The 20541-nt window shown below is 40.9% G+C and overlaps 2 protein-coding genes across 6 annotated transcripts in view; both read right to left on the minus strand.

Moving 5' to 3' along the window:
• Positions 1-8605: 8605 nt before the first annotated feature.
• Positions 8606-13965, minus strand: LOC121320114 (ATP-sensitive inward rectifier potassium channel 8-like). The gene is made up of 2 exons (XM_041258349.1): positions 12696-13965; positions 8606-11726 (listed from the first exon to the last, which is right to left on the minus strand). Exons 1-2 carry the CDS (start codon positions 13040-13042, stop codon positions 10823-10825), a joined length of 1251 nt encoding a protein of 416 aa, XP_041114283.1. The 5' UTR covers positions 13043-13965; the 3' UTR covers positions 8606-10822.
• A 2528-nt stretch (positions 13966-16493) lies between these two features.
• LOC121320115 (ATP-binding cassette sub-family C member 9-like) overlaps positions 16494-20541 on the minus strand; it is a 72026-nt gene continuing 67978 nt past the window's right edge. For 3 of the 5 annotated variants that reach the window (XM_041258354.1, XM_041258350.1, XM_041258351.1), the window contains one exon: positions 16495-19204. The gene's annotated coding sequence lies outside the window, so the exon portion shown is untranslated. Of the gene's footprint in view, positions 19205-20541 lie in introns of all 5 variants that reach the window. The other 2 variants (XM_041258353.1, XM_041258352.1) reach the window with 1 other exon arrangement.

Genomic DNA, 20541 nt, shown 5'->3' on the forward strand with positions numbered 1-20541 from the left:
GTACCAACTAACACATCTATTGAAGGCTAGCTTGAACTCCACTTATTATCAGAACACAATGTGCTCATTATCATTGCCCTAGCAGTAGAAGGTGACAGTATTTATACACATAGTCAATGTGCAATGCTTTACTCTCTATGTAATTAAATGACAAAGATCATGTGTCATCCGTGAATGGCGTCTATGCTGAGTTTGTAAGGAATGCCCAAAATGTCTCCGACTAGCTGTAGGAAAACTCTCCACAACAAGTCTAGAAACAGTGTTCCGTTTGTTTAGGCAAACTTAGTAGAGCAGAGTTGCATACAATTCACTAAAAGAACTTTACAATATGTCTGTAAATACAATATTGTTTGCATGTTACCATGTTTAATGTGCTTTCCATGCCTCTCAGTGCTTCACAGTGCTTACTTGTGCATTAGCATGCTTCCACTGTGTGATACAGCTAGCAGGATGCCAATTATCTACTTTGTTGTGTTTGAAGTATTTTGTAAATTCTGAATTCATAATAAAATAAAATAAAAAGTGAAGCAAAAAAGATTCTCAACACTATAAATGGGGGGTGGGGATAATATTAAAAGCTAGCTGTACATTTTAATCTTGCTTGTAGTCATTCTGAGTGCTTAATATTATTGCAATTACTGAAAGACCTATTTTTTTTTTGCTTGTTTGTTTTTTGTAAGTCTGTGTGCTTTTACTATGGTGATCTTTAAGGAAACCCATCTCTTTGCGCTCCAGGTTGATTGTTTTAGTCGTTTGGACAGTGAGAGATACAGAGTTGGGGTTTATGAGATCACAGTGACCTCTTTATGGCAGCATCCTGGCTCATGAAACGATTCACAGCTGGGGTTTTTTCTATTGTATTTGCAAATCACGTAAAAGTGCTGCATGTCCTTAATGTGAACCAGCTGTAGCTACTACATAGAGTTCTCCTATGGGTCATGGGAAAACAATGTTCTTATTATGTAACCCAGTGAGTCTACACTGTGTACTGAGAACAGAGCAGACACAACAATGTAGAAAATGAACATGCTGCATTTCCACACGCTTTCTCTGCTGTGTAGAGCAAGGATAGGAACTTGATGGTATTTAGATTCTATACCCATTTTTATTGGTTGTTCTTAGTGCCATTATCCCAATACTGACGCGCTTTTACCTTTTTTATGATGCGTCGTTCTTCTTGAAGTTGCTCACATTTACCTTTTTATATTTTCTGTGTTTGTTTCGACCAGTCTGACAGTGACACACGCAGAGTGTCTTTATAGAAAGAGCCAGTGCTGACTTATAGTGCACATGTATTCAGGATCAGGGTTCTTGTCATTGTAATACACTCACAGTGTCTTTATAAGAAGAGCCAGTACTGTCTCATAGTGCACATGTATTCAGGATCAGGGTTCTTGTTATTGTAATACACTCACAGTGTCTTTATAGAGCCAGTGCTGTCTCATAGTGCACATGCTTTCAGGATCAGGGTTCTTGTTATTGTAATGCACACACAGTGTCTTTATAGGAAGAGCCAGTGCTGTCTCATAGTGCACATGTATTCAGGATCAGGGTTCTTGATATTGTAATACACTCACAGTGTCTTTAAAGGAAGAGCCAGTGCTGTCTCATAGTGCACATGCATTCAGGATCAGGGTTCTTGTTATTGTAATACATCACAGTGTCTTTATAGGAAGAGCCAGTGCTGTCTCATAGTGCACATGTATTCAGGATCAGGGTTCTTGTTATTGTAATACACTCACAGTGTCTTTATAGGAAGAGCCAGTGCTGTCTCATAGTGCACATGTATTCAGGATCAGGGTTCTTGTTATTGTAATACACTCACAGTGTCTTTATAGGTTCTTGTTATTGTAATACACACACAGTGTCTTTATAGGAAGAGCCAAGAGCCAGTGCTGTTCTCATCACAGTGTGCCAGTGCTGTCTCATGTGCACATTCAGGATCAGGGTTCTTGTTAGTGCTGTCTCATATGCACATGTATTCAGGATCAGGGTTCTTGTTATTGTAATACACTCACAGTGTCTTTATAGAGCCAGTGCTGTCTCATAGTGCACATGCTTTCAGGATCAGGGTTCTTGTTATTGTAATACACTCACAGTGTCATAGAGCCAGTGCTGTCTCATAGTGCACATGCTTTCAGGATCAGGGTTCTTGTTATTGTAATACACTCACAGTGTCTTTCTAGAAAGAGCCAGTGCTGTCTCATAATGCACATGTATTCAGGATCAGGGTTCTTGTTATTGTAATACACTCACAGTGTCTTTCTAGGAAGAGCCAGTGCTGTCTCATAATGCACATGTATTCAGGATCAGGGTTCTTGTTATTGTAATACACTCACACAGCCAGTGCTGTCTTTATTCAGGATCAGGGTTCTTGTTATTGTAATGCACTCACAGTGTCTTTCTAGGAAGAGCCAGTGCTGTCTCATAGTGCACATGTATTCAGGATCAGGGTTCTTGTTATTGTAATACACTCACAGTGTCTTTATAGGAAGAGCCAGTGCTGTCTCATAGTGCACATGCATTCAGGATCAGGGTTCTTGTTATTATAACACACAGCTGTGCTGTAGACAGCTGGTTCGTACTTCTTCAGAGATGATTGGAAAAGATCCACCACACCACTCGCACCCAAATATACATTGGGGCCTCAAGCAGAGTAAAGCTCCTCCCTTTTTAAAATGGCAGGGATGGGGTTAATTTCCCCTATCTGCCTGGGTTTATTATGTTCAGGTGGCTGGGGTTGATTAGTTGATTAAATGATTAACTTAATTAACGATCAATCAGCGCCCAGCCACCTGACATAAAAGGAGGCCTCTGCTTCTCATTTAGGAGGAGGGAGCTGAGGAAGCAAGTTGGTGGTTTTTTGGAAATGTCAGCTGCTGCAGCCACCACTGGAGGACCTGGCCAGCCTCTTCCCTTGGTGTTCCTGGTGCGGGAAGGAGGACCATCTTTGGCAGTCCTGCCCAGATGTGCCACCGGCAAATTGGTGTGGCCGGTGTGAGGAGGACGGCCACAACTGGGCAGGATGCCCCTACAACCAGGCCCAGGAAGAGGTGTAGTATTCACCTCGGGCATCAGGGGCCACCCCACTACCTACAGCACCACCACCTTCACCACCGTTCCAGGAGATCTGGGACTGGTTGATGCACCCTGAGGCAGACCTCGTCCACGATCTCCCCATAGTTATCAACACGCTGTGGCGTCAAGATGGGGAGAGGTGGGAACAGTGGGAGGAACAACACCACCCAACGCCCTTCGCAGAGGTTGCCCTCATGGTGGTTAATTACCTGGCAGTAGACATGAGAGATGCCCCTGTCACTCCAATAAAGAGGGGTGAGTCGCCTTCCCGAGAGCCAGAGAGGGGTGAGCCGCCTTCCCGAGAGCCAGAGAGGGAGGAGGAGCTGCCGTCCCCAGAGCCAGAGAGGGAGGAGGAGCTGCCGTCCCCAGAGCCAGAGAGGGAGGAGCCGTCGCTCCCAGAGCCAGAGATGGAGGAGGAGCTGCCGTCGCTCCCAGAGCCAGAGAGGGGTGAGGAGGTGTCGTCGCTCTCAGAGCCAGAGAGGGGTGAGGAGGTGCCGTCGCTCCCAGAGACAGAGAGGGAGGAGGAGCTGCCGTCCCCAGAGCCAGAGAGGGAGGAGCCGCTGCTCTCAGATCCCAAAGGGGAGGAGCTATGGCCCAAGGATGCCTGCCTTGCACCGCCCAGGGATGCCACGCCCGCTCCGCTCAGAGATGACACATTTGCATCGCCTGGGGTTGCCTGCTGCTTTGCATCGCCTGGGATTGCCTGCTGCTTTGCATCGCCTGGGGTTGCCTGCTGCTTTGCATCGCCTGGGGTTGCCTGCTACTTTGCATCGCCTGGGGTTGCCTGCTGCTTTGCATCGCCTGGGGTTGCCTGCTGCTCCGCATTGCTTGGGACTGCTGGTGTCTCCTTTTTGTTTTCTAGGGTTGCCGAGGGTCCGCCGCCTCCACAACCAGAGGGAGCCGGGCCGCCGTCGCCGTAGTACCTTGGAGATCCGGGGCCCCCTCAACAAAAGAAGGCTTGGGGGCTCCGACATCAACCCCGCCCACCACCACCCACCATAACAGCCCACCCAAGGGACATAATTGGACTCTTGGGGGGAGGGGGGTGGGGGGAAGGGGGGAGTTGGCCAATTGCAGCTGGTGTACGTTGTATCAGAAACAAAATTCTAGAACTTGAAAAGTATCAGAAACAAAATTCTAGAACTTGAAGCTACTGCACTAACAGGTAACTATGATGTGATAGGTGTTACAGAAACTTGGTTGTCTGAGAGTGAGGGGGACGAATATAATATTTGTGGGTATACACTGTATAGGAAAGACAGGCAGGACAGAAGAGGAGGAGGGGTAGCGCTATACATAAGAAACAATCTTGAAGCCCAGGTGGTAAACCTGGACAAAGAAAATAAAACCGAATCAATATGGGTCAGAATAACGGACAAAAATTCAAAAGGCATAATAATAGGAGCATGCTATAGACCGCCAGATTCAGACGGTGAGCACAATAATCTGTTATACAATGACATTAGAAATGTGTGTAACAAAGGAGAAGCCATATTAATGGGGGATTTCAACTTCCCCCAAATAAAATGGGAAAACCCGGTGGGTAGCGCGAAGGATGAAATAGAAATGGTGGAAATGACAAATGACTGCTTCCTAACACAATTTGTCAAGGCACTGACTAGACGGGAGGCATGCCTTGATTTAGTCTTTTCAAATACCGAAGGTAGAATAACTAAAACAGAGGTCAGAGAACCACTGGCAAACTCAGACCATAACATGGTCTCATTTGAAGTGTTTTTTAAATCCCCAAAAGTAAAGACTAAAGTTAAGGTTTACAATTTTAGAAAAGCAAACTATGAAGGCATGAAACAGAGACTAACAGAAGTAGATTGGAGTAAAATAGAGAAAACACCCACAGAAGAAGGATGGTTGTTCTTCAAAAATGTAGTACTAGAGGCGCAAAACAATTACATCCCTAAAGTAGACAAATCTAAATGTAAAACTAAATTGCCAAAATGGTTTAATAGATCAATTAAAAAAAAATATTCAGCGAAAAAAGGCACTTTACAGAGCATTAAAAAAGGACCAAAAAGAAAGTACGCAGAAAGAGTACACGGAACTGCAAACGCAAGTCAAAAAGGAAGTTAGAAAGGCCAAGAGAGAAATAGAAATGAACATTGCTAAGGGAGCTAAAACCAATTCCAAAATGTTTTTCCAATATTACAACAGCAAGAGAACATTCAAAGAGGAGATTAAATGTTTAAGAGATACAAATGGCAAAATCGTAGATGAAGAAAAAAAAATAGCAAATATATTAAATGATTACTTTTCACAAGTTTTTACAAAGGAAGATACTGACAACATGCCCCACATGTCATCCAGTTCCTATCCAGTTTTAAATAACTTTAGCATAACTGAGGCAGAAGTGTTAAAGGGACTAGGAGCTCTTAAAATAAACAAATCCCCTGGGCCGGATGAGATCCTCCCAGTAGTACTCAAAGAAATGAAAGAAGTAATTTACAAACCGCTAACCAAGATCATGCAGCAGTCTCTTGACACAGGGGTGGTACCGACAGACTGGAAAATTGCAAACGTAATACCGATCCACAAAAAGGGAAACAAAACTGAACCAGGTAACTACAGACCAGTAAGCCTGACTTCTATTATATGCAAACTTATGGAAACTATAATAAGATCCAAAATGGAAAATTACCTATATGGTAACAGGGTACTGGGAGACAGTCAACATGGTTTTAGGAAAGGGAGATCGTGCCTAACTAACTTGCTTGATTTTTTTGAGGATGCAACATCGATAATGGATAATTGCAAAGCATATGACATGGTTTATTTAGATTTCCAGAAAGCTTTTGACAAAGTCCCGCACAAAAGATTAATTCTCAAACTGAACGCAGTTGGGATTCAAGGAAACACATGTACATGGATTAGGGAGTGGTTAACATGTAGAAAACAGAAAGTACTGATTAGAGGAAAAACCTCAGAATGGAGTGTGGTAACCAGCGGTGTACCACAGGGATCAGTATTAGGTCCTCTGCTATTCCTAATCTACATTAATGATTTAGATTCTGGTATAGTAAGCAAACTTGTTAAATTTGCAGACGACACAAAAGTAGGAGGAGTGGCAAACACTGTTGCAGCAGCAAAGGTCATTCAAAATGATCTAGACAAGATTCAGAACTGGGCAGACACATGGCAAATGACATTTAATAGAGAAAAGTGTAAGGTACTGCACGCAGGAAATAAAAATGTACATTATAAATATCATATGGGAGATATTGAAATTGGAGAAGGAATCTATGAAAAAGACCTAGGAGTTTTTGTTGACTCAGAAATGTCTTCATCTAGGCAATGTGGGGAAGCTATAAAAAAGGCTAACAAGATGCTCGGATACATTGTGAAAAGTGTTGAATTTAAATCAAGGGAAGTAATGTTAAAACTGTACAATGCACTTGTAAGACCTCATCTTGAATATTGTGTTCAGTTCTGGTCACCTCGCTATAAAAAAGATATTGCTGCTCTAGAAAGAGTGCAAAGAAGAGCGACCAGAATTATTCCGGGCTTAAAAGGCATGTCATATGCAGACAGGCTAAAAGAATTGAATCTGTTCAGTCTTGAACAAAGAAGACTACGTGGCGACCTAATTCAAGCATTCAAAATTCTAAAAGGTATTGACAGTGTCGACACAAGGGACTTTTTCAGCCTGAAAAAAGAAACAAGGACCAGGGGTCACAAATGGAGTTTAGAAAAAGGGGCATTCAGAACAGAAAATAGGAGACACTTTTTTACACAGAGAATTGTGAGGGTCTGGAATCAACTCCCCAGTAATGTTGTTGAAGCTGACACCCTGGGATCCTTCAAGAAGCTGCTTGATGAGATTTTGGGATCAATAAGCTACTAACAACCAAACGAGCAAGATGGGCCGAATGGCCTCCTCTCGTTTGTAAACTTTCTTATGTTCTTATTTTCTTACATGGGGGGAGGTGTGTGGTAGAGCAAAGCTCTGCCCTTTTTAAATTGGCAGGGATGGGGTTAATTTCCCCTACCTGCCTGGGTTTATTATGTTCAGGTGGCTAGGGTTGATTAGTTGATTAAATGATTAACTTAATTAACGATCAATCAGCGCCCAGCCACCTGACATAAAAGGAGGCCTCCTCTTCTCATTTAGGAGGAGGGAGCTGAGGAAGCAGGTTGGTTTTTGTTTTGTTTGTATGTTTTGAAATTTTGAATCCAGTGAAGGCATTGCCCAGCCTGGAAACCTTATTTTTGTAAGTTTTGTTTTCTTTGTTTAGGTATTTGTGTTTAAACATCTTTGTTTTGCCCTTGTGCCCTTTTATTTTTGTGTATTTATAATAAAATAATTATTTTTTTGAACTATAGACTGTCTCTGGGCCTCTATCCACTCGCCAGCCTGCCACAGGGCCCATTAGGCATACGTGTGAATATTGGTTGTCTCTCCCTGTTATTTTCAGGTGTGAAATGCCTAAGCAAAACGGAATGAATCCATATCATTCTGATGTGTGGTGAAGGCAGGCAATGCAGCAGCAGAGAGAACCTTTATAGGACACCCTGTTTATTATAGGGTTTTTTTTAACATGCTGTTTTTCTGTTTGTGAATTACTTGGAATCTGAAATATGTCATCAAGTTTTGCAAGTAAAAGGTTTGACTAGAAGTCTTTTTTTTTTTCTTGAAGACCTTGAGATAGCAACGCAGGTGAATCGTTTGTCAAGCATTGTGATGGTTTCTGTTGCGCTTGTCAAGCATTGTAAAGGTTTTAGTATTATAATCCATCTTCCCAGTTCGGGGCTTATAGTTATATTGTAAACATGTGCTAACAAGTGAGTCCAATCCATTTGTACAACAAGCCAAAGGCAAGGAAGTAACATCATTGTATCTCTCTTTTCATTGGCTTTACATGGAAGAAGGTCTTCTGGATTCATTGTTGTGAGGAGTAATAAACTCGCAATGTTCCTTTCAAACAGTGCAGTCTGCAGTACAAGCTGTCTGGTGAGTCAGAGCAGGGTGCAGAGGGTAAAACAGAAAGTACACAATCTTCCATTCGCTTTATTATATTAAAAACAGCCGTGTAAACTACATATAAAAGGACACTTGAATAAACATGTTTTATTTATTTTTTTAACAACTTCTTTGTAGATTTTTTTTAATGGTTTGCACTATGCCAGCAGTGCTGTGTAAGATGAATCCATTGAGTTCACAGAAGACCCATTGAAGAGCAAGCACTATAAAATGCAATCTTATCACATGTACAGGGGATTCATCAACCTACTGTACATACTGCAAACAGCAAATAACAGGGACAAAAAAAGGGTTTCAAAATGTTCTTACCACTCAATAGCAAAACAACATATTGCTTGTTTTTTATGCCAGACTTTATTTCCACTTTCTCCTACAACACAGTAGTCACTACCTGTGCAACACTACTTAAAGTCCTACACTATGTGCAGCAAAGGGAGTTTCATGTTTAAAGTGGGGACCTAATAGCTGTCGCACAGGAACTGAATATAAAGTGAGGTGGCAGGTTAAATTAACGGCACAATGAAAATGAAAATACAATGTGGATAAGCAATTTACCGACAAAAAATAAGGAAGGGCTAGAAATTCACACCAGCCCTGCTGCATCCTGTCCTGGGTTTCAGAGCCCCCCTCAGTGAAGTCTGTTTGTATTAAAATGATCAGGAGCCAGGAGTTTGAACAGGGTTACAAATTCACACTAGCCCTGCTGCATCCTGTGCTGGGTTTTAGAACCATCCTCAATGAAATCTGTTATTATTGAAATGATCAGGAACCAGGAGTTTGAGCAGGGTTAGAAAGTCACACTAGCCCCACTGCACCCAGTTTCAGAATCATCCTCAATAAAGTATATATTTTCAGTGATCAGGAAGCTGGAGTTTGTGCAATCAGACCCCTGTTCAATAAAGTATATATTTTCTGTGATCAGGAGGCTGGAGTTTGTGCAATCAGACCCCTGTTCAATAAAGTATATATTTTCTGTGATCAGGAGGCTGGAGTAGATTTAGCAGGAGCCTGATTGCTAGCACTTAGTCATTTCAATAATATACCTAAACGGGAATTCTGCTGGGCTCGAGTGAGCTTCTAACCCTGCAATAAAGGACTTGCATGAAAGCTGTTTGAAGCTTCAAGCCTGGGTTATTACTCCCAAAATGATATCCCACCTTTCACTGTTTAATTGAATAAAAACTCAAACAAGTAAAACAAGATGTGATTCATGCATATTTATATAACACTTGTCAAACAGTTTATAGGATCTTTGTGCTTAGTGCCAGTCGTAATTACATGCTCTATCACTAAACCTAGTGTAACCTAGTTTGTAAACAAAGTAAAGCAGCTCCCAGCTTGCTGGAAAGTATCTCTAACATTAACAGCCTGTAAGATATTTGGACACAGCAATGTAGCTTCTGATATTAATAGACTCACTTTCTCAGGCCTGCACATGTGGTAAGATGTAGAAATAATGTGCAGTGCGCAAGCTATTGCGTGTAGAAGTAGAATATTATTTGCTGCAACATAACAAAAACCAGATGCACTGTAAGGTACTCAGTCATATAACATTTTCAGTGTTGCGTTACAGATTACAGAGTGGTAACAGTTATACAAGTAATTTCCATACTGCTCACGACTCTCAGATAGGTATAATGGCAGTTTGTATTGTGCAGTGCCGTACCCCTCTGCTGCTTCCCCTCTTACACTTGTTTTGTTTGCTGACTGCATGATAGCTTTGGGTGCAGATGGTTAAGAGGAATTTGATTGATTGTTATATGTGTAGAGTACTAAAAAGAAGCTTAGTAAAACTAAGGTACTCATTGAGAAAATGCTTTATCTTTAGTACTACTATATATCATATGACTGAGTTTGCAAAGTAATGAGTGATAAGTATATGAGAAGAATGCACGTCACATACAAATGGGAACTAGTAAACGTCAGATTCCAAAATACAGTAAATTGGACACATATATAGAACACAAATATTAAGCACAAAAATTGCTTCAGATCCTAGACAATAAATACTGTTGTTTAATGGTAAGAGCATATCTATGTGATAGAGGGACCTATTCACTAAACCTTTGTTCTAGCTTTATTGAAAGGCAGTTTATTAATGAAAGAATCATGAAACCATTCCCCACTGTTTCTAAAGAGTGTTTTTTCAAAGTACTCTCTAATCTCTGAGGATGTTTAAAAGACTCTTTTAATCACTGCCTGCCTCATTCACACAGCCTTAACTCAGGAGCTATTTGGGACTCGATTCTCAAAGCTCTTTACTCCAAATCAGCATTAGCTTGCTTTATTTAGAAAGGGAAAAAAAAACACGTAACAAAGTCACCAAACCAGAAATAAACACCTCAGACATTTAAATGATGGGTTTGTTAACAGGCTCGAGGCTGTGTTCTTTCAGAAAAAAATAAGCTGCTAATGACTTGGAGTAAATAGCTTTGAGAATCTAGACCTTATTTTTCAAAATCTGTTTTTCTGAATAAAATACAGTTTCCATTCGCAAAAAAGCTGTGCTACTGACAATTTGAAGTACATAGCTTTGGAACCCAGCCACTTGAGTTAAAGCTTTGTGAAGAGGATCCGTCTGTTCAATCGAGTGGGAGCTGAAGGTCTGTGAAGAGGGCCCACGGTGTGAAAACATCCAACATGCTGGCAAAGACACAGAAATCCTCCAAGTACCGGAACCATTAAGAAGAGTGAAGTTCTGAGATATCTCAAAGTCATGACACATGCCAGGAAACAGGGTGTCACAATGTGTCATGTTTCGGGCGTGTTCTGGTTGCCATCAGGGGTTAAGAACTGCACCTTGGACACCATCAAAGAGGAGTTGTTCCGTCTCATGGAGTTGTTCCGTCTCATGGAGTTGTTCCGTCTCATGGAGTTGTTCCTCTTCCTCAGCGAGTTCTGGTGGGAGAGCTCGCTCTTCTGCAGGGCCTGGATGAGAATGGACGGCTTCTCATCCAGCTCTCTGGCACTGCAGCGAGGCGCCGCCACTTTGGAGGTGTTCCCAAACTTGGAGTAGTCCACGGAGTAGACGCCATCCTCCTCGGTGACGATGGGCACGAAGCGATGGCCCCACTGGATCTCTTCAGGCATGTAGGAGGTCCTGGCCTGGGTGGTGATGCCCGTGGTCTCCACCACTCCTTCCAGGATGACAATGATCTCCAGGTCGTTGTGCAGCAGGTCATTGAAGGACAGGTCATAGAGGGGGCTGGTCTTGTCGATGGTGTGGGAGATGATCAGCGGAGCCACTAAGAAGATGTTGCTGCACTCAATGGGATTCTCGGTGTGGATGTCGATTTGGTGAATGGGGATGACCTCCCCCTCCGGTGTGGTGGTCTTCTTCACCACCTGCATGCGCACGGCTGCCCCGATGATCATGCTCTTGCGCAGGTCGCCCACGCGGAACATGAAGCACAGCTTGTTGTTCCTCACGGCGATGACGGCGTGCCGGCTGAAGATCAGGGTCTCGGCCCTCCTATGCGCCTGGGCCGTCTTCATGAAGATGCAGCCCAGCATGACGGCATTGATGATGAGCCCCGCGATGTTCTGCACGATCAGGACTGTGATTGCCGTGGGGCACTGCTCCGTCATCATCCGGCCCCCGAAGCCGATGGTCACCTGCACCTCAATGGAGAAGAGGAAAGCTGAAGTGAAGGACCTGTGAAGCATTACAGAGACGAGAGAGCAGGTTAGCGGTCTACACCATGCGGATGACATTTTCAATCACCAGTTAAAAATGCTTTCACTGCCATTAATTATGACTCTGATAGTGATTTTTTCACACATTCCTCTTGTCAACACATTACTTATCAAGTACTTATACAGAAGCTTCAATTAGAAAGAAACACCTAAATAAATATAGCCTTTTCATATCAAATTACTGAGAATCTCAAACAGGCTGGGAAGTGCAATCATTTTTGCAACAACTATATAAATATATATATATATATATATATATATATATATATATATATATATATGGCTATAATATATATATATATATATATGGCATGACCGAAATAGAGTAAGTGCTCCATGAATCTTATAAAAATAAAGGCTGAAGAAACTTCATAAGACAAGTGGAAATACATTTCAAACTGCACCTACTTGACATTGGTTACACATGGTTCAATTTCCACCAGATTGGGGTTTAGATCTCCGTGCCCAAAAGTGACCAGCCACCAGACCATATATATATATATTACTGCTGTGCAAAAATCTTAGACATGTTGCAATTTTCTACTTTGATGCCTTATGAGCATCAATAATTTACTCAAAGCCTCTACTAGTGTATTTTCTACCTTGACTTGCATAAAGAAGGACAAACACTGATGAGTTAGCTTGCATCACTGATTTTCTAAGTGTGGTATCCCAAGCATAATCAACAAGCACAACAAGCAGGTTTTATATATATATATATATATATATATATATATATATATATATATATATATATATATATATATATATATATATATATATATATATTCACACACACACACACACACACACACACACATTATGTAGTACTGGCTTTTATCTCATTCACGAGTTACATCCCCTTATAAAAATAAAGGCTGAAGAAACTTCATAAGACAAGTGTAAATACATTTCAAACTGCACCTACTTGACATTGGTTACACATGGTTCAATCTCCACCCGATTGGGGTTCAGATCTCCGTGCCCAAAAGCGACCAGCCACCAGACCATTGCGAAGAGGAGCCAGCTGCAGAGGAAGGACATGGTGAAGACGACCAGCGTGTACCGCCACTTCAAGTCCACCAGCGTGGTGAACACGTCCTGGAGGAACCTGCCCTGCTCACGGATGTTTTTGTGCGCCAGGTTGCAGGCTCCGCTCTTGGTGATGAAGCGAGCTTTCTCCGGCCGGTCTCTGAAGCGGGGTTTGCGGACCAACCCCGGGGTGATCACCGGCAGCACAAACTCCTCCGGAATGATGCTCTTTCTAGGAAGCATTCTTGAAGCATAGCACAAAACAAAAGCACGCCGCGAGTCTGCTGGTTACATAACAATTTTGAAAACTATTTAATTCAACATAATATGTTGCCCCCACTTTTGGAAAATAAAACTATTTTTAAAATACATACATCTGTGTCTCCAACACGTTTCATAACGTGCTCTCACATGAAAAAGATCTGAAGGAGCATGATTTCAGTAGCTCGAGCAGGCGCGCACTTTCTTTCTTCTATATACACAAATGGAAACCCTGACTGAAGCCTCCAAATCCAATAACTATTTCCCCCCCAACTCAACTTTTAAAGTTACCAAACTGTCCCAAACAAGAAGCGCTGCTGTGTCAGCAGGACCCGAGCCCCTGTTTCACGCGTATAAACGAGCATTCCCTTTGCTTGGAGGGTGCAAGTCCATATCAGCCCTATAGTAAACTCTACGAGTAAAAGTTGCAAAAGCTCCGTCTTGCTGAATTTACAGGATATTCCCCAGTGCAGATCAACGATCCAGACGTAATTAGAGGAGGAAGAGAAGGAGGATCTTGCAAGTCTGTGCTTTTAATCACGACTATTGTGGAACTGTTCAGTTCGTACCCGTGATCTGTGGCGTTCACTATAAAGAGCTCTTGTTCAGATACAATGGTTTAATTTGTTAATAAACTCGTATTAAACTGCTTGTGCCTTATAACACCTTACAATGGTATACCATATATGGTACACTTTCAAAGAGCAGAATAGCACAAATATGGCAAAGCACAGACATACAGACATGGCAAAGAGAAAAAAGTGTTCCTAAGATGTAGTCTTCTCTCTCTCCCCTGTTCTGTCCCAGAAGATGGTTCCCCTTCTATTTCACAGTCATTATTGTAGATGATGTATTCTGTGGCCAAAAGGTCACTATGTTAGTCAACCGATGCTTTCTGTGCGATGTATTGTGAAATGCACCAGACTGCTGTGATTTTACAGCACATTTGTGGATCATACTAAAGAGATCCACCGACTTATCAAAACAGCGAAAGCGCATCTTCAGTAATCCGGTCGCTCAATGACCGTTCTTGTTTTTTATTATTATTATTATTATTATTATTATTATTATTATTATTATTATTATTATTATTATTATTACTTCCATTTAACAGATGATAGCAATGCCAGTCCCACACAACAGTGAACATTACAATGTACAGATGAAATAGACAATAAATAACAATACATTACAATTGCCCAATAAGAAGCCATCAAGGCAATTATCACCTTCAAAATTGGAACACAATGCACTTCGAAGGCATCATGTGTAGATCCTGGAAAGATGGCAAACACATTAGTAATTATATAGTTGTGTCAACATACTATCTGCGTGTTAATAGAATGCCAACCCTTTCTATTAAGGAACACGTTATATGGTGCCCTTATGGCTATATGCAAGCAATCGATTGCCCCCAAAACATTAGGCATGCCTGCAATATCATGGAATCTCTGCTTTATATAATTGTATTCCCTTGCATTAAGTGGGAAGGAGTAAATATTCTAGATAGTAATACATTGGTAACTTGTTTTACCATCCTACTCATTGTGGACTGACAGAATCCAAATGCATCACTGTTGTTTCTTTGGAATGATCCTGATGTGTAAAACATTAATGCAGCTAGCAATCTATTAGTTGGAGCAATGGATTGACTCCTTGTTTTACAGTGAAGAGCAATGGATTGACTCCTCCTTGTTTTACAATGAAGAGCAATGGATTGACTCCTTGTTTTACAATGAAGAGCAATGGATTGACTCCTTGTTTTACAGTGAAGAGCAATGGATTGTCTCCTCCTTGATTTACAGTGAAGAGCAATGGATTGACTCCTCCTTGTTTTACAGTGAAGAGCAATGGATTGTCTCCTCCTTGTTTTACAGTGAAGAGCAATGGATTGACTCCTCCTTGTTTTACAGTGAAGAGCAATGGATTGACTCCTCCTTGTTTTATAGTTAAGAGCAATGGATTGACTCCTCCTTGTTTTACAATGAAAAGCAATGGATTGACTCCTCCTTGTTTTACAGTGAAGAGCGATGGATTGACTCCTTGTTTTACAGTGAATATCTGGCTCAAGATCCCTGTACAATTCCAATATTTTTCCATGGCTCAAGAGGAACCTCTTTTTTTATTTTTTCATCTATAAGTGTCATATAATAAATTCTGCCTTAGAAGTGTTATTTTCTTCGCTGTCTGTGACCACTCATAATAGTGGCGATGTACTGTCCCTTTCATGAAACAAATTGACACTCGGAAAAAGAAGTGTAGCGGCAAATATGTGGTGGACTTCACAAAAGTTATTTATCGGTCATGTGACAATAGTTAATTAGCGCAAGTTTAATTAATGAATCACTCAGCAGCTGTCAGCAGTGGGCATGTCAATTAATTATAATAGGTATACATTAAAAATGCATGGATGAGTTTGCGGTAATTAAGGATCCACGTTGGCACACTAACAGGTTTGAAATTAGCCAACAATTAATCATTTTTGGTTGTTAATTTTCTAATGTGTATTGTGATGCTAGCATTATCTGTGAAAATGCAATAATGAATAGGGCCCAACATCTGGAGAAGAAGAGCAGCCTACTGGACAAAGGGCACTTGGGATCCTTCTGTGAGAATCTTAAGATATGGCTGATTAATGACATTACATTCGAGGCTAATAATACTGTGCAGCGTGTTGGAAATGACAGCTGTGACCAGTACTGGTTTTACCTGGTCGGTACTGTTGATTGTGATGATTTTCAACTGGTTATAATGGTTCACAAAGCCGTAAGGGTGGTTGATGAGTAGGATATGTCAATGTGATGTTATTTATTTATGGAGTTAACCAAGGAAATCAGGCAATATGGCTAGCCAGTAAGGAAAACCTACATACAGATTAAATGCATTTCAGTTGCATTAACCTTACTGGCTTTAGTGTCTTTTACATCAGTTACAATTACGGTTTGAAAAGAAACACTGTATTCAAAACACAAAACAAACAGGCACATTTAAATACAGGTACAAACTGTGTAAGGCTTGTTAAACTTAGGGGAGTACATCCATATAATTTGTTTGACATTTCTTTACACTGAGAAAAAACAGATGCTAAAAGTTTATAAAACAGACTGGAACGCTCTGTCTCTCTCAAACACACACAAACACACACACACACATATATACACGCATACACACAAACACTACACACACATATATACAAACACATATACACACAAACACATGCATACACACAAACACTACACATACACAAACACTACACACACATATATACAAACACATATACACACACACAAACACACACACACACACACATATATACACACACATACACAAACACTACACACACATATATACAAACACATATACTCACACACACAAACATACATACACATACACTATACATACACACACACACACACACACACACTCATACATACATACACAGTCCTTAATTACACAGTGAATTCCTAATTACAATGTGTAATGCTGTATTTCTTGTTTTTTTAATGGTTATTTTTTTTAATTGCGCTTTATTGGAAAAGTTCACAACTTTGATGACAGCTTGTGCAATACACCTCATTCTTCAAGTGGAGTACAACCAGTTAAGTTGTTGCATGGAGCATCACAATTGCCCTGCTTATTTTAGCTGGCAAAGGCTCCACTTTAAAATAAATTGCACAAAAAAAGAAAGAAAAATTGCTGTCTATCAGTATTCACGTGCAGCATGTCCAATCTGAACAACCAGCCCCCCTGTATCACACCACGAACAGTACCCTAATCACACCTACTAAATAAGACACAATAACATTGAAACCATGAGTGAGGTGAATGGGGATGAGCATTGATCACACGTTCATGAGGCAGTGTGCATCACGTCTCTTAGCGGAGTCAGTAAGTTTACTATTAATAGAGTTCTTCTTGCAGGGATAGTGGAGAACACGTTTCAGAACATTAGTTAATTACACTGGCTACTTCCCCAGAGACACTTAATTATTAACACAGTGTAATTAGTCTTCATTAGCCCTGATGTTACTATTCATCCCACATGACACAGTGGAGTGATTCTTTTTTTCTCTGACTAGTATTCAAGGAAGCATATTTCATGGTTCACTCATACCCATATCTGGTAATGTGTGCTGCATGCTGTCTTAAGTGTTCGGCAATAGTTTTTTTAAACATTAAACAACAGGACCCAAACTGAAATTGTTTATTTCTGGTTGGGTAATTTTGCAGGCTGTGTTTTTCCTTTTTGAAGAAACCATTCTAACAGCCATTAGGAATAAATAGCTTTGGGAATCCAGTCCATTATACGGTAAGGTAGTGCTCGTCTGATATCAGATCATATAGTGACACATTTTTTCTTTTTATAAAATGTTCCATTTTCATGCAGAAAACATTTAGCTACATTGAATTAAGAATGGCAGTAAATCTGTTCAAACAGCCACAATAAATAAAATCGCACACTAAATATCATGCAAAACACATGACATTTTGTTTTGTGTAAAAAAGTAGGCACGTGGTTTTTTCTTAATGTCTTTAAAACCCAACATGTCAAAAACGGTAACTGCATATGTACATTTAAGACAAAAGAAGTATTATAAAAGCATCACAAAATTGGCAAAATGACAACCACTCCTTGGTAACATTGTAACAACTTTGATTTGGTTCTGAAGTGCCCCTTTTGCATAGTGGTGTGCTGATACTCACACTCATACATGCACATCTTTACATTGTCAGCGTACTACTCGGTACGGCACTAAAAACGCGAGCCCCCGAATGAGAGTGCAACGTGCTTCCAATCGACATTTACAACACTCAATATCTGAGCTGACTGCCATTGATAGGTACTCGACTGTAAAGGTGAGGGAAGGACAGCTTTTCTTGTTTTGAAATTATTAATGAATGTGTTTATTTAATACCTGCTGATTTAAATACTTCTTAACACTTGCTTTCCATAGCTGCAGCCACTAAAGCATTTTTAACAGCATTGGATGTCATGTAGTCCAGTAAAATAACAACACACTGTGTGGCACTATTGTTGCTTCCACTCGTGGTGTTATTGCAAAGTCGCTGTGTCCATAATTCTGACAGCCAGGTGGTGTCTGCATCCGACGATGTTGAAGAAATCAATACAATAGGCATTTTAATTTCTATTGTCTAAACGTGTTAGAGATCTCAAAACTGAGACCAAAATTCCCTGATTCATTTTTACAGAAACTAAAGAAGTGACTGTGGGCCGGTATTTGTTTGGATTCAGATCCATCACTGCCCCAGATATCCAGGCCATACAGTAATCTCGAGCCGATGGTCACGTTCCTTGGCTATTGCAGGTCAGGACGACCCGACGCAATGCATCATACAGTGAGCAACAAAACACTGAAAGGGATCTGGAGATTCAGAAGACACAGTTTGACACTTTTGTTTTTGTTTTTTTGTGTCAAGCTACTGACATACTTCAAAATGAAGAAGACATTTTTATAAAATTACATGTCAACACACAACAAAAATGCCAGATTAACTCTTATAAAAAAAAGCCATACTAACCCTGACAAAAATGCCAAACTTGTATCAAACTTTTTGTTAGTTATGTCAGATAAACAGAGTATACAAAATGTGCTTGTGGGACATTTCAGTTATATGTACATGTACAGATTATAACACGAGTATCATCAATACAAGGAAAAAACATTCGGAATTATAACTGGCAAACGTGTTGTTATTTTTATTGCTTGTGAATTATAAAAGTATATACTGTATTAAAGGTATTGGTTTTTTATAATAAAAAAAAACAAAGTTATCTAAAGATTTTGGACTGGATTCTTAAAGTGATTTACTCCAAATCATTTTTTTTCTGAAACACCTTTCAGGAAAACACAAAAAGGCGTGCCTGACGATTTGCAGTAAATACAGTAGCTTTTGAGAATCTGCCCCTTTGTGTGGTAACTGTCACCCAGAACGGCCATGCTCTTTAAAAGGCGAGGCTCGCTTCATGCACTGTGTGGGAGGCCAGTGAAGAGTTACATATCAGCCCTGACAAAAGAGGCGAAGACGCTGTCCTCGTGTGCCAGGAGAGTTATCGTACTCCAGGATATTGCCTCGCTTCATCACGATGACCTGGTCTGCCGTCAGGATAGTGTGCACGCAGTGCTGTGAAACACAGAGAGGAAATGGATTGTCATTTTCACTCATGGATTAATTTCCTCCCTTTAGAGTGCCCAGTTATTACAGCCCCTGATTTCCATCCCAATTTAGAATGTCCAATTCTATAATCACATTGCTGCAAATACAGTGACTGATCTACTCTGAATAGTAATCACAACCCTGTTATGATTGGTATATTCATGGTATGTGTATATATATATACACACACACACACACATACACACACGCACAGTGCCTATATTTTATTGCCTTATAGCCTGGAATCCTGGAATTAAAATGCATTAAAATGTTTGTTTTTTTGTCATTTATCTACACATCCTACCCCACAACTTGCAGAAATTTGTAGAAAATTAATTACAAATAAAAACTGAAATAGCTTGGTTGGATAAGTGTCCACCCCCCTTGTAATAGCAATCCTAAATTAGCTCAGGTGTAACCAATCACCTTCAAAATCACTCACCAAGTTAAATGGCCTCCACCTGTGTTAAATTGTTGTGATTCACATGACTTCATGATAAATTCAGGAGTTCCTGTAGGTTCCCTCTGCTGGGTAGTGCATTTCAAAACAAAGACTCAACCATGAGCACCAAGGCGCTTTCAAAAGAACTCTGGGACAAAGTTGTTGAAAGGCACAGATCAGGGGATGGGTATAAAAAAATATCAAAGGCCTTGAATATCCCTTGGAGCACGGTCAAGACGTGGTTAAGAAGTGGAAGGTGTATGGCACAACCAAGACCCTGCCTAGATCAGGCCGTCCCTCCAAACTAGATGACTGAGCAAAAGGAGACTGATCAGAGAGGCTACCAAGAGGCCAATGGCAACTTTGCAAGAGCTACAGGCTTTTATGGCCAAGTGTGCATGTGACAACAATATCCCAAGCACTCCACAAATCTGGCCTGTACAGTAGGGTAGCAAGAAGGAGGCCATTACTCAAGAAATCACACCGTGAATCTCATTTGAAGTAAGCAACAAAACACTCAGGAGATTCTGTAGCCATGTGGCAAAAAGTTTTGAGGTCTGATGAAACTAAAGTGGAACTTTTTGGCCTAAATGCAAAGTGTTGTGTTTGGCACAAACTCAACACAGCGCATCACCCAAAGAACACCATCCCTACTGTGAAGCACAGTAGTGGCAGCATCATGTTATGGGGATGTTTCTCATCGGCAGGGACTAGGGAACTTGTCAGGATAGAAGGGAAAATGAATGGAGCAAAGTACAATGACCCAAAGCACACAGCCAAAGCTACACTGGAGTGGCTAAGGAACAAAAAGGTAAATGTCCTTGAGTGGCCCAGTCAGTGGCATGACTTGAAGATTGCTGTG

This window comes from Polyodon spathula, chromosome 8 (genome assembly GCF_017654505.1).
Source record: "Polyodon spathula isolate WHYD16114869_AA chromosome 8, ASM1765450v1, whole genome shotgun sequence".
In the NCBI taxonomy this organism is placed as follows: Eukaryota; Metazoa; Chordata; class Actinopteri; order Acipenseriformes; family Polyodontidae; genus Polyodon; species Polyodon spathula.